The 12,859-nt window shown below is 36.9% G+C and overlaps 1 protein-coding gene across 8 annotated transcripts in view; it reads left to right on the top strand.

Moving 5' to 3' along the window:
* Nucleotides 1-12,859, top strand: part of mymx (myomixer) — a 41,538-nt gene that overhangs the window by 13,012 nt on the left and 15,667 nt on the right. For 6 of the 8 annotated variants that reach the window (XM_028006741.1, XM_028006740.1, XM_028006738.1 and 3 more), the window contains 8 exons: nt 489-651; nt 5,905-6,035; nt 6,132-6,228; nt 7,632-7,781; nt 7,928-8,077; nt 9,954-10,210; nt 11,703-11,838; nt 11,920-12,114. In XM_028006741.1, coding sequence (XP_027862542.1) covers nt 489-651; nt 5,905-6,035; nt 6,132-6,228; nt 7,632-7,781; nt 7,928-8,077; nt 9,954-10,210; nt 11,703-11,838; nt 11,920-12,114 — 1,279 coding nt within the window. The remainder of the gene's footprint in view (nt 1-488; nt 652-5,904; nt 6,036-6,131; nt 6,229-7,631; nt 7,782-7,927; nt 8,078-9,953; nt 10,211-11,702; nt 11,839-11,919; nt 12,115-12,859) is intronic. The other 2 variants (XM_028006739.1, XM_028006736.1) reach the window with 2 other exon arrangements.

Here is a 12,859-nt window from a genome sequence, read left to right as displayed (position 1 = left end):
CCACCCTGTGCCAAAACCTTTTACTGTTGAAACTGTCGTATTTCCATTAAGCAGATTTATTTTCAAAATGTCAAATTGCTCAATTATGTGGCCAAAGGAAACAGCTACTGACAAGAAAGGGAACCAATCCAAAGGAATGTGAACAAAGGAAATAAAATGTGACAAATGTGAAGAAAGGGAGCAAATGAGTGTAAAAGAAATGAAGTAAAGGAAAATAACAAGTTACTTTTTATGAAAAAAAAACAGATGTGTCCAGATTCCTGACATCCTGCCGTCCAAACATTTCTCAGACGCAGCCTCCCATGAGAGAAGCCTATCTATAGCTCCCAACTCTACATCATTTCAGCTGTTCTATCAGCTCTAGCTTTAACTATTTAAATGGAATAAAACAAACAGTGGTAGAAAACCTCAGAGCCTTAACTGGAGTTCAGCGCTGGTCTCTGAGGTCCAGGTGTCAGCGCCAAAGTAACCTCCTGCTCCGCCTGCAGGAGCGACAGGACGACAAACTCCCTCTCCGGCTCCACTTTCACCAGGGAAGATGCTGACCTCCTGACTCCAGCGCGAGAAGCCCAATGCATCATGGGATCTGAGACACATGGGATCATGGGAAAAGAGGTGAAGGAGGAGCAGAACCGTCTGAAAGGCAGCAGAGTGAGTAGTGGCAGGAGATAAGATCTGTGGCTGCAGTAAATGACTCACTTTGTCTTTTTGTTTGGAAAATGCCGGATTTACAGCTTAGGCAAGGTTTTTCCAAAATAAAGTCCGACAAATGAGCCGGGCTGCGACTTCTGGTTTTGGCAACAAACACGCTGCTGGTTTTCCATCCCTTCCAGCAGCTTAATTGCACTTAAAAGCACCATGTGATGTTCCAGTTTAGAGCCATCCCTTTGTCATATACAGTCAGAACAGATTCTTCTTCTGGCTCTGAAACTCCTGCATGTTGGAGAGCACCATATAATTTTACTTGGTTTCTGCTAGCCTTATCCCTAATCTGACAAATAAAATCCAAGTCTGGGGTTGTCTCTAATGCTGCTGCTCTGTGAAAGTCATAGAAAGAGCTTTTAGGATGTTGTTTATCCTGGCACAGGATTTCTTTAAGTTTCCACTGAAAATATCAAGTTCTGTACGGTTAAACAGAGCGCCAGGGTAAATAAGTCTTTCTATTGAGCTCCAAATTCTATTTAAAGTCTACTATATATCCATTATGTCATAAATACAGTCATTTATTAACACCATATGAATAAAATGTCTGGGATTCACTGCTGGGTTGCTTTTTGAGCATGAGGTTTCTCGAAGCTTTATTGAACATGTGCGTGCTCCTACAGTAACCCAAGAACTGCTCATAAACCTACGAGGAAATACTGTTGGCTTCTTTTGAAAAAATAAGTATCGGAAAACGATGTGGTATGTCAAAAGCCAGTAATTATGCATATTTTTAGTCTTTTACGTTCACGATTTGAGCTACTTAGAAGAAAAGGAAAGAGACCATTTGGACAAAGTTAGCCAGAAGTGCGCTTCTAAAGTTTGGCAGATGTTTGTTTCATTTTGTCATGAGAGAAAACATCCAGTAGAAGGTGGAAGGATTGTTGATTTCAGTTTGGACATGTACTGGTCCGACTGATCCGGCTCCCGTCTTTCCTTAACTGGGAGCTGGTATCTGCTGGGATGCACTATCCTATTTATGGAAGAGATTGAAAAAAAAACATTCTTAATAAAGCCCTGCATTGTCAAAATCCAAGGCTATCACTATAAACATGTACAAGTGAAGAGGTTTTTGAATTGTATGATTTTATTTTATTTACTTATCATCTATGACATATGTTCCTACGTAGCAGGGTTCCAATATGCAGACAGGAAAAATATGAAATTTGTGTTAGAGTATTGTACAGATCTGGATAAGTATGGAAAAATATTTGTTTACAGACTTTATTACCCATCACATTTAAAAAGAAATTGGATATATCTACCCATTATTCCATCTGTTTCTCTGTCTTTTCTTGTCCATCCATCCATACATCCATCCATCCCTATTCATGCTTTTTAGTAGGGTTGGGCATTTATCGTTTATCATTTATCGAGATACATTACTTATAAAATTTTGATTTGTCATTGTCATGATAAATTCCAATAAATATTAAAAAATCCTTAAAACTGTCTGTATTGTTAAGATTATTATTTTCTCTATTTTTTTAATATCTTATCAATAAATATCAGTAGATTTAAAAATATGATTAAATCTAGTTACGGTGTGCATTTAAGTGATACAAACCAAACGTCTTTATGTGACTGGTATCTTAAAGAAGCATATTACAAATGGGTATCTTTTGTGTTTGTGAGGCTATAATTGCTGTACTATTCAGTCACAGCTGTACAGTTACATAAAAAATAAGAAATAAATAATTCCTCTCATCACTTTTATCTATATCACGATAGTATAAAATGTTGGGATACAACTTTAAGTCCATTTCGCTCATCCCTACTTTTCAGGTATTCTGTATGAAGTCACAATTTATTGTTAGCCCAGTATCAGTGTGTGCAGTAATCTGTATCTCAGAGGAACTGTTTGGAATGTGATATTTCTTGGTTATGTTCATAATCCAAGTGTGAGGAATTCACACTTCAAGTGCCAACAAAATATCCAGCCTGCTGGATGGAGCTACAGATGCCCACACCTCACACAGATGGTGGTTTTAAAGATGCCAAAGGTCACAGAGATACAGAGGAGAGAGGAAAATGTAGATTTATCTAGCACGACTGAAATTGTCATCGCATGACTTTCTCTCACGGTTCAGCCCAAATATCCATGACGTTTTTTCACGTAGATTGGTCTTTCTTGAAAGATTAATGGTAAACTGCCCCAGTCTTATCATCTCTGTACCTATGAGAACATGCCTCAGTCAGTAGTCCATACATCAGTGTCTTTGTGTTAGCGGTAGTTACGGCCTCTTGTTTCTGGAGGTAAACATGGCTATCGTCTGTTTCTCCGACTAATTGCGGCCAGATGCTGCGGCTGCAGACCAGATGGGCTCAGCGTTAAATGATAGTTCTTGGCTGACATCACCTCGGAGCGCAGGACGGTTAGACACTCCGAGGTGGAAAGGATCAGCAGAAAACAGATAAGAAACATTACAGAGAGAGGAAATGCTGAGCTATAATGAGACATGATTAGGTTTACTGTTACATATCAGTATTACTACTACAACGATACAAATCACTTAGCAGATAATCACTTGTTTTTGAGCAGAAGCCACTACGAACAAGGAGAGAAGCAACCATGTTGCTTTGAGAAACTAACAGTTAATATCAAATAAATGTAATCATTTACGTTACTAAATGTAAATTAATACATTTAATTCAAAGAAATGGCCTGATGACATCCTGCAGTGAGATTCAGGCAGATAGTTTACTAAAATATATTGTATTATGTAAAATAACTACATTTAAAATAATTTTTGGTCTTATTTTGCTCTGAATAAATCTTTCTATAAGCATATTTGGAAAATTACAATTGAATATTTAATACAATTTAATATTTGTACATTACAGCATAATTAGCTTTGATTGAAAAAACAAAATGGGATGATTAAAATAGTTTAGAAATTCCACATTATTCAAAAACCTTATATGAAAAAGTTTTAAATTACGAGCACAAAGACAGTTTACTAACATAAATCTGTGAACATGATGAAAAATATAACAAATAAATAATAAGAAAAAGTTATTAATCTGTTTTGAAATATTTGTTTTTAGAACACACTGTAAAAAAAGGCAATGATGGCGACCAACAATGTTCACTGAAGGTGCATTAAACAGGAACAAATCATGAATTTAAGTCTCAATTTGTTTGGTTTATGAGATTAAATTATCAATATATTCTGAAAAAGATATTTAGATAAAGTAGTTGCAGTTTAGGTCTTATTTATACAATAAGAAATTTGCATCTTGAAATCAAGAAAAAGTGATGTGGCTAATAAAATGACTTACCAATGTATTTCAAAAATGATTTGTCTATTTTATCTGATAACATGAGAGAAGTAAAAATCTGCAATCCATTTTAAAATAATTTAGATAATTTAAAAACTAAATTTAGTTTTATATTATATTGTTATAATATATATTGTTCATGCAAGAATTTAAAAATAAGCTCAGGCCCAGATTTCCCAACCAAATAAAAATTATTCTAGAATTAGAAGTGCATTTTACTTTATTTCTTCAGTAATCAATATTAGCCATAAAAAATAGATATTTAAATATGATAGCCAGTGTTAAATGTACAAATAATTTAAAATTGCTACAATTGCTTAAAATAAAGACAATAAGAGGCAGTTTGATGGATTGGTTCTTATTGCTGTCAATCACAGAAATAAGGTTCTGGGCTCAAAATGAGGAATTAACTCCAAAGTAATAAACCACATCCTTGTTTCAACAGAACTGACTAAAAGTGAAAAGAAGCATATTTGTTTAAGTCAAAATTGCTCCCAGAACACTTCGTAAAAATGTTAGATTCTTAGTTTTAGGTTTTCTTCTGCTCCAACAATAAGTCAGCTCTGAACTAGACAAACATGGAGGTCTCATTAAAAAGCCCAGTGGAGATCCCTGGTCAACCTAAACACACAGAGATGGCTGTAAAAGTGGTTCAGTGGCTGGTGATGTCTTCCTGCATGTAGAGGCTTTAACCACGGCATTGACCTTGTTAAAAACTCGCCTGCACAGCTGTAACAGTGAACAGTTATGGAAATCACTTAATGCTGAATAAACACAGCTGCTTTAAGAATAACAATCGGTTTCATCTACAATGTCTCTTTTACGTCACCACAGCAGTACAGCACATGTTTGCTAATTTGGTTTCATTCATAATATAATTTCATGCAGAAATGGCAAACAGGAGCCCTGCAAAGGATAGAGAGGGAAGTTAATAAATATCAATAGAGCAACAATTACTTCTTGATGTACTGTTTGTGAGATTTATTTTCCTGCACAGCCTTCTGCAACGTTATGAAATTTACTTTAGCAGTTAGAAACACTTCTCTGAAACTGGAAGAGAATATAATATTCCTGCTTTGTGAGTTTGTTGAAGCCTTTAGTAATTATTTAGCAGCCATGAAAAAGTCATTTCCCCCTACTTTTTTACATTTCAATCACACTTAATCTTCCAGGTCATCAAAGAAATTTTACTGTCAGATAAAGATAACCCCAGTAAACACAAAATTTTGTTTACATGTTGTGATCTCATTAATGAAAGGGGAATATTTATACAAACAACTGGTCAACAACTATATGGATTTTGTTTTTGTTTGTTTTATTTGGAAATGAGTTTTTGCATCTCAGTGGAGGAAATCTGATCCACTCTTGTTTGCAGAAGTATGTTGATTCAGCTAGATTGGAGGCTTTTGGGGCATCAGCATGTAGATCTTTGGAACCAGACTTTGACTATGTCACTTCAAAACGTTTTTAAACATTCAAAGATGGACTTCCCAAGTGTGTTTGCCCAAACATTCTCCCTCAGAAATTTGTTGTAGAGAGCAGAATTTATTGCTCCGGTTCTTAAATGTTCTTCTGAAATATATTTAGTCTTATACTAGATGGAACGGGACAAACACTTTCCAAAAGGTTTCACTTTTGTCTCATCAGTCCACAGAACATCATCGTAAAAGTCGAGGATCATCAGGATGTTTTAGATAAATGCGTCATGTTCCTTACGCAATAGGAAAAGCTTCGTCATTGTTCTATGATTCCTACCTAAGAGGATAATGACTCTCACTGTGGGCCCAAAGCCCTGGAAGGGTTTTATAACCCTTTCCAGACTGATAGAGATGTAAATGATTTTTTCTCATGAATTTTTTTAATCAGGTTTTGCTTTTTGACATTTTCTGGTTACAGAAAGTTTGACTCTTTTGTCCGCAGAGTATCGCTGATGGCCACAGCCAAACTCAGAGCAGCCAACAAGACGACCAACAATCAGTGAACCACAGCTCTTCACCAGAGGGAAATGACTCACTCAGTGTAAACGAAGCCATCAGCAGACATGAACTAAGGTGACTGTTGTGCTTGACTTCTCTCTTGATGACACAAGGAAATGTCTTTATGTGAAGTTAACCGTAAGTGGAGTCACATATCAGTTTTCTTTGCAGCAGAAAGTCGAGAGTGGAGCCCAGGCTTCCCGCCGGCCACCGAGGCCACCCACAGCTTCACCTGCAGCTCCAGAAGTTCACTCTGTCTGCTGACAAGGTGATCAGATTTCTCTCAGATGCAGCTAAAAATTTATTTCTGCAACTGCCTTCATACAAATCCCAACACTAAATAATTACTGCTTATACGCATCAGAGGTGATTGCATAGTGTTTTGATTAGTTGTCATGCATGCATAAAATAAGACTGTTGATTTAGAAAGTGCTCTAATCTTGGATTCTTGCCTCAGCTAATATTTATTTTGCTCACTGGAAATATGAAATATATCTAAACTGATTGGTTGACAACCAATTACAGCGAAACATAATTATCAGACAGCTAGAATAAAATCTCACAAAAAATGTAGAACTAAGAAACACCAGAGACAAATGTAAGCAGCAAAGAAACAGCAAATTTTCACCATAAGACAAATAAATAATGTTAGGAAAATAATTTACTAAAAAAATAATGCTGAAAACAAGATTAAAAGACAAATAACATTTAAGACATTAAGATGATCATAATAAAATAAGACAACTTTAAATAAAAAAAAGTTGTAATAAATGAATGACTCCTCACAATAACTTGTACTTTTAAGAATTAACAGATGGCCTTTCTTAGAATATCTGAAGCAGACCAGATAGATAGATTGGATTAAAGCCATTAATACTTTTCATAAACAATAAAAGCACCTTAAAATAAGTTCTAATACATGTTGTCATAATCTGGTTTGCAAAAACCCAAACGTATAGACTGACAGTCATGAAAGTGTTCAGATTTCTTAATGACAAATAAAGACAACTTAAAGGGGAATCACAGGGAGAGAGGGACATGCAGTAGAGAATAACAGGGGGATTCAGATCAGCAAAACAGGGAAAGAACTGTAAACACAAAGAAAACTGAGCTAGACACAGAGGAGAGACAAACCAAACCGGGAAAGATGAACACGAATGTAACAAAAAACCTAAAATGCACAGAAAGAAGAAGACAAGAAGTAAAAAACTTCCTTATAGGAATAAATATAAATTGCCAGAGTCAGATGACAATAATAAAGACAGAGGAAGCGGCAATACTTTTCAAACATAAACAATAGAAGAAAACCAATTCCCGGTGTCTGATAATTGAAGTAGCCAATGCAGAGCTCCATGTTAGTCATTTCCAACACTAAACCCATCAGTAGGAAGCTTTAATGACATCACTGGGCAAAACGCAAGGTACACCGTGGAAAGGTCACTAGTCCATCAAAGAGCCACACAACTCACATCTAAGGGCAAATTAGAGTCATGTTTTTGGAATATAGGAGAAAGCCAGAGTGGTATAAAAGTGAAAAAGACAAAAAAAAAAAAAAAATCATAATAACTATGTCTTCTGTTGTTTTGGTAGCCAAGTTACAGGTTGTGTGTGTACTTGTCTTTTTCTTTTTTTTACACCATCCAACCCTCTTCTCTCTGTTTTCCTCCTCAGACTTTGTCCTGGCTGAAAGACAACATTTCCGTGGCAACACAGGTGTGTTCGATGGCGAGCTCCGAGGGACTGGAGGCCGCCAGAAGGTGTCAACAGGCCCTCGAACAAGAAATCCTCAACAACAGAGCCAGGATAGAAGTGGTCAAAAGGGTAAACGGAGGCATTTTAACGCCTGAGCAGCCGCTGAATGGAAATGTGCAGAATCTTTGCAGATCTTTAGTCGACATTCTGACATCTTGTGTGAGAAGATTTCTGAGTTATCACCTGCACTCATGTGTTGAAAACGCCTTCAACAGGAGGGTCACGGGCTGGTCCGTGCACAGCACCCAGGCAGTGCGAGGATTGAGGAGTTCCTCAGCCAGCTGGAAGTCCTGTGGGAAGAACTGAGGAGGAGGCACCAGAGGAATGCTGTGTTTCTGCAGGCCTCTGAGAAACTGGGCTTCAGAGTGAGATTCATTTTTTAATAATCCTTGAACAGATTGTTCTCTGAGGTCATGCTGTTCTAGGAAGATTTACCGTCAGGACAGATTATTCTGGATCGGTTCTACCACTGTTTGGTGCTGATTCAGAGAAGTATGATAACAACTAGGGATCCAAGTTATGATCTAAGATTAATGAGTTAGTCTAAAGTTGATTCAGATTATCAGTCAACTAAATTAATTGATAAGTGAACATTTTCTTAATCTTCTTTTAAATTTTAACATCATTTTGTTTCAACTGTTGGTTTCTCACATTTATTAAACTGATATATTTATAAAATATAACAAAACATGAACCTCTTAGGCTGCTGAATGAAAAAATAAAAGTTGAAAAGAATAATGTAGATCGGCTGAAATAGCGCTATAAGTTATATTGCTAACCCAAGAAGCTTATCGGGTGTTTATATGTTAAAACAGAACTGCATAAAGTGCATTTTCCATCCCAAACTGGATTCATTTTTGGACTGTTTCTCTTTCCCGTTCTGGTATGGCCGCCATCTTTATCCCTGTATCAACTGACTCTGTTTAAGTATGATTAGCGCCGAAGTACAACAATTAAACAAGGTCTCAGCAGACATTATTAATGAATCAATTGGAACTAATTTTATTTTAATAAACATTTATCAACAATTAGTCGGAATTCAATTAATTGTTCGCATTCCTATTTATAAAGTACATTTTTCAATGTACTTTATAAAGTACATTGACAAATTATACTTGATGCTTGAACTTTTTTCAGATTTTGTGAGGTTCCAACCATAAACTTGCATGTTTTCATTAAAATTCAGCACAAGTGTATAAATTGAAACATCAGTTTCAGACTTCCTTAGAAAATAAATCTGAAAAGTGTGGCATACATCTGTATCCAGCCCCCATCCTCTTGAGCCAATACTTTGTAGCATTTACCAGTAATGCAAATCTTGTCTGAAATTTTTAACAGTTCTTCTCTGCAAAATATCTTGAGCTGAATGGAGACCATCTTTAAACATCGATTCTCCATTGGATTTAAATCTGAACTTTGACTGGACCATTCTGAACTCGCGCTTCATTCTGACTCTTTCCATTGTAGTTCTGGGGTGCATTACACGTTTCTGGGCCCCAGTTTTTAGTCTGTTAGAGCTTCTAACAGGTTTTCTTCAAGTACAGTATTGCCCTCTATTAAGCTCTATTCATCTTTTCTATTTCTTAATTAAAGGTTACATGTAAGTTTGCTTTATTGCAGATGTCCTAAGATTTTTGCACTAGAAAATAGACAAAAATTACTTGGTGAGATTTTGCAGCTCTGCTTGTTTGCTCACTAATGTTCTCTAAACCTCTGAGGCTTTCACAGGACAGCTGCTTGGATAAATTAAATTAAATTACACACTAATGGACTCTTTTTAACTCAGTAATTTGTGATTTTATTTAAGGGCAGGAAATTAAAGGGGACTGAAACAAACAAATGGCACACTTTTCACATTTTAATTTGTGTACAATGTTTTACAACCATTATATTTTCTGTATCTCTTCACAATTATGCAGCACTTTGTGTTGCCATAAAATCCCAACAACGTACACTGAGGTTTGTGGGTGAAACGTAATAAAATGGAATATAGTTAGAGAAATATAAATACTTTAATTTGATTATGGGTTAAATCTAATTTAGAGCTTTGCTTCAAATAAGAAGCCTGTTATTATAAAACATATAATTACTGATGCTGTTGCGTTCTTCTTTCAACTCTGACTTATTTTTATTTCATTGTGCACTAAATCTTTTAAATGTTTAAGAAAGAAAGCCTCTCCATCTTGACAAATACTATTCTGCACACATTTTCAACATTTCCTCTGCTTCTGTTCGGCTAAGGTTGTGAAAGTGCTCCAAGCCCTCGGCAGCCTGGAGGCCTGGCTGGAGTCCGTGGAGCTTTCCATGAAGGCGTCCGCCATCGCCGGCGACCCCGAAACCATGAGCCGGGCCGAGAGGGAGAGCTGCCTGCTGGAGAAAGAGGTGGCAGCTCGCAGCGTGGAGCTCAGCGCTCTGAGGCAGGAGGTGGACCGCCTTCATGGCCATAGTCACCCCCACACATGGGGATTGGCAGCGCGCATGGAGGAGTTGGAGAGAAAGTAAGTGGGGTCGAGGTTAGCTGCCGGCGTTTGTCATCATGGAAGATTCATGTTATGGATTTTAACCCATCAGGGATGAATGATGCTGGCAGTTTCTGCCAGTCACCGAAAATACAGTATGTCAGCGTTTCCAAGACATCACAGGTTTGTGTTTGCCATGTTTGTAATTCAACATGGAAGGATTTATTCATAAAACTCCCAGTTTAAACGCAAGACAAATAATGTTGCCCTGTAGACCAAATAAGAAAATATAACTACCCACAGATCTCATAACCTGAAACTTTATCCAGATTGGCAAAAAATAAAAAACTCCCCATGCTCTCATTAATTGTGTATCGAGTAGCATGTTGGAAGATCTGCTCCATAACTTCAGCTTGTTCTTCTGAGTTAACCACTTAGTTTGTGACAGGTTGCCTTACTCTTTGGCATTAGTTTGAAGAACAGCCTGTCATGTAGGCTCACAGTATAACCTAACGATGTTGACAGGCTTTCTGGAAGTACCTGTGTCTATAAACAGAAGGTCAGACTCTGGAAAAAAGTGCACCAGCCTGAGCAAAGAAAATGAAAGCATGGAAATGTCTCAGTTTAGGTGTTTCCAGGGTGGTGGTGTTGGATCAGGCAGAGATTACCGCTTGTTTAGTCCAAGAGACCAACGGTGCAGATACAGGATTATCCTTATCTGTACCTCCCATCCAGCTGTGTAAAAGCTGTAAAACAAATTTTTCTTTTTTATTGCAGTGGGATAATCTTCCTCTAAAATATTTAGAAAGGCCCTACAATCATTGCAAAGCAAAAGCAACTGAACCATTTTTTAAATTCATACATATTTTTTTTATTGATCAAGCTATTCAGTAACTTTTAGTTTAGAATGAGATACAGACGCTTCTGTTAAAAATGATAAAAACAAGAGAACATGCCCATCATTAAATAACCCAAATGTGTATCGATTCTTAAAAACGAGCAAATGGCACACGAAGATAAAAAACTGTCCATCATCCAAGGCTCATCTTCTCACCATGGCAGTGAGGAAGATGTTAAATGAAAGAAAACAGAAAATAAAGTTTTAGTTTTACCTTAAGAGCAACAGTGTCATACTGTCGTCCGATAATTGTAGTATAAGTGTTATTCTGTGCTTTACAGCTGTGCAAGGCTAAGCTACTGCAATAAAAGAAAAGTGTGAAGCATTCTTCAGAGACACTAAGCAGCTGTGGAACACCTGGGCTGATGTCATTATTTAATGCTAAAAGAAAGAGATTTAAGGCTAATTTATTCTAGAGAAAGCAAATCCCTTCATCATAGCACATGCAAGCTTTGTGCTGTAAGGTACTGCATATGCTCACATGATATACTGATAAAATAAGCAGTGCTGGAGCCTTGAAACAATCATCATGTGAGCTGACCTCTGTGTCTTTTATGTGGTTCTTCTGAACGTCGATGAGCGCATAGGAGCAGCTTGTTGGTGAAACCATGCTGGTGCGTTTGTGTTGCACAGGTATCAGTGTGTGCTCAGTGCCCTGATCCTACAGAGCTCAAAGCTGCAGGACACACGCATGCTGACTGAGTTTCTGGAGCATTTGGAGCTGGACGAGAGCCAAGAGCTCATCGGAGGACAATATAATCTTGATCAGGTATTACACATCGAAAATGATCACGTTATCTTGAGTAATATTCACGTTATTAAACATCTCCATTTTTAATGTGTCCAACAGCCTCTACATAATGACATTTCCTCAGTCCCTACGTTACTTGGGCTCCAAAGCAGCGGTGTTGGAGACAATCAGATAGAAACTATGGGTGACCCTGTGGAAGAACTGCGGGAGGCGGTGGAGATGCTGAACGACACTGTGAGGGAAAGAGGTCGATCACAAAGCCACGATCACGCCATCCAGGAACTGCTCAGCAAGGTTAGACGAGGAGTGGTGCTTAAACTGAGGAGCTACATTTAAAGTTTATGTTTTAAGAGGTTTAAATACTGTTGATTAGATCCAAATGTTACAGCTTAATAGGTGTTTAATCATTTTCAGGTTCTATGATCTGTAATAGAACTGCTGTCTTAAGCGCTCTGCCCTATAATAAGGATTTTTAGTTTGATTTGCTTTATTTTTGGCACATGTATAAACCTATCATATTCACAAAGAAGCCATGACATAATTTTACAGGTATTTGTATTCATACTATTTAAACTTTTACAGTCTTGTTAAACTAGCAAACTATAAAATTTGTATATAGGATTTTATGTTACAGGAAAAACACAAATTAGAGTAATCGCAAACTGGAAAGAAGGCATTTTTTGAAACAGAAATAATCTAAAAAGATGTTTTATACATTTGTAACCAGCTGTGTTTCAGTGGTAGTCGTCTTGTAATCAGATGGTTGTAGGTACAATTCCAGACTTCGCCATTTAAAATAAAATAGGATAGAAATATCCTTCATTGTCCCAAAATGTGAAAAACGGCAGCAAAGTGACAAGCAAATAGACCCACACCATGTTAGAATATAAATATATATAAAGCACTGGAAAATTGAGAGATCACTTTAAATGATCAGTTTCTCAGATTTTACTTTTTATTGTTCTTTTATTCTATGATCTACTGAGAACATGACTCTGAAATTTTAAGCAAAAATTTAGTATTTATTTGCAAAAAATGA

Source organism: Xiphophorus couchianus, chromosome 22 (assembly GCF_001444195.1).
Source record: "Xiphophorus couchianus chromosome 22, X_couchianus-1.0, whole genome shotgun sequence".
NCBI classification, from domain to species: domain Eukaryota; kingdom Metazoa; phylum Chordata; class Actinopteri; order Cyprinodontiformes; family Poeciliidae; genus Xiphophorus; species Xiphophorus couchianus.
The sequence above is the reverse complement of the archived record's forward strand: the minus strand, read 5'-3'. Positions and strand labels throughout refer to the sequence as shown.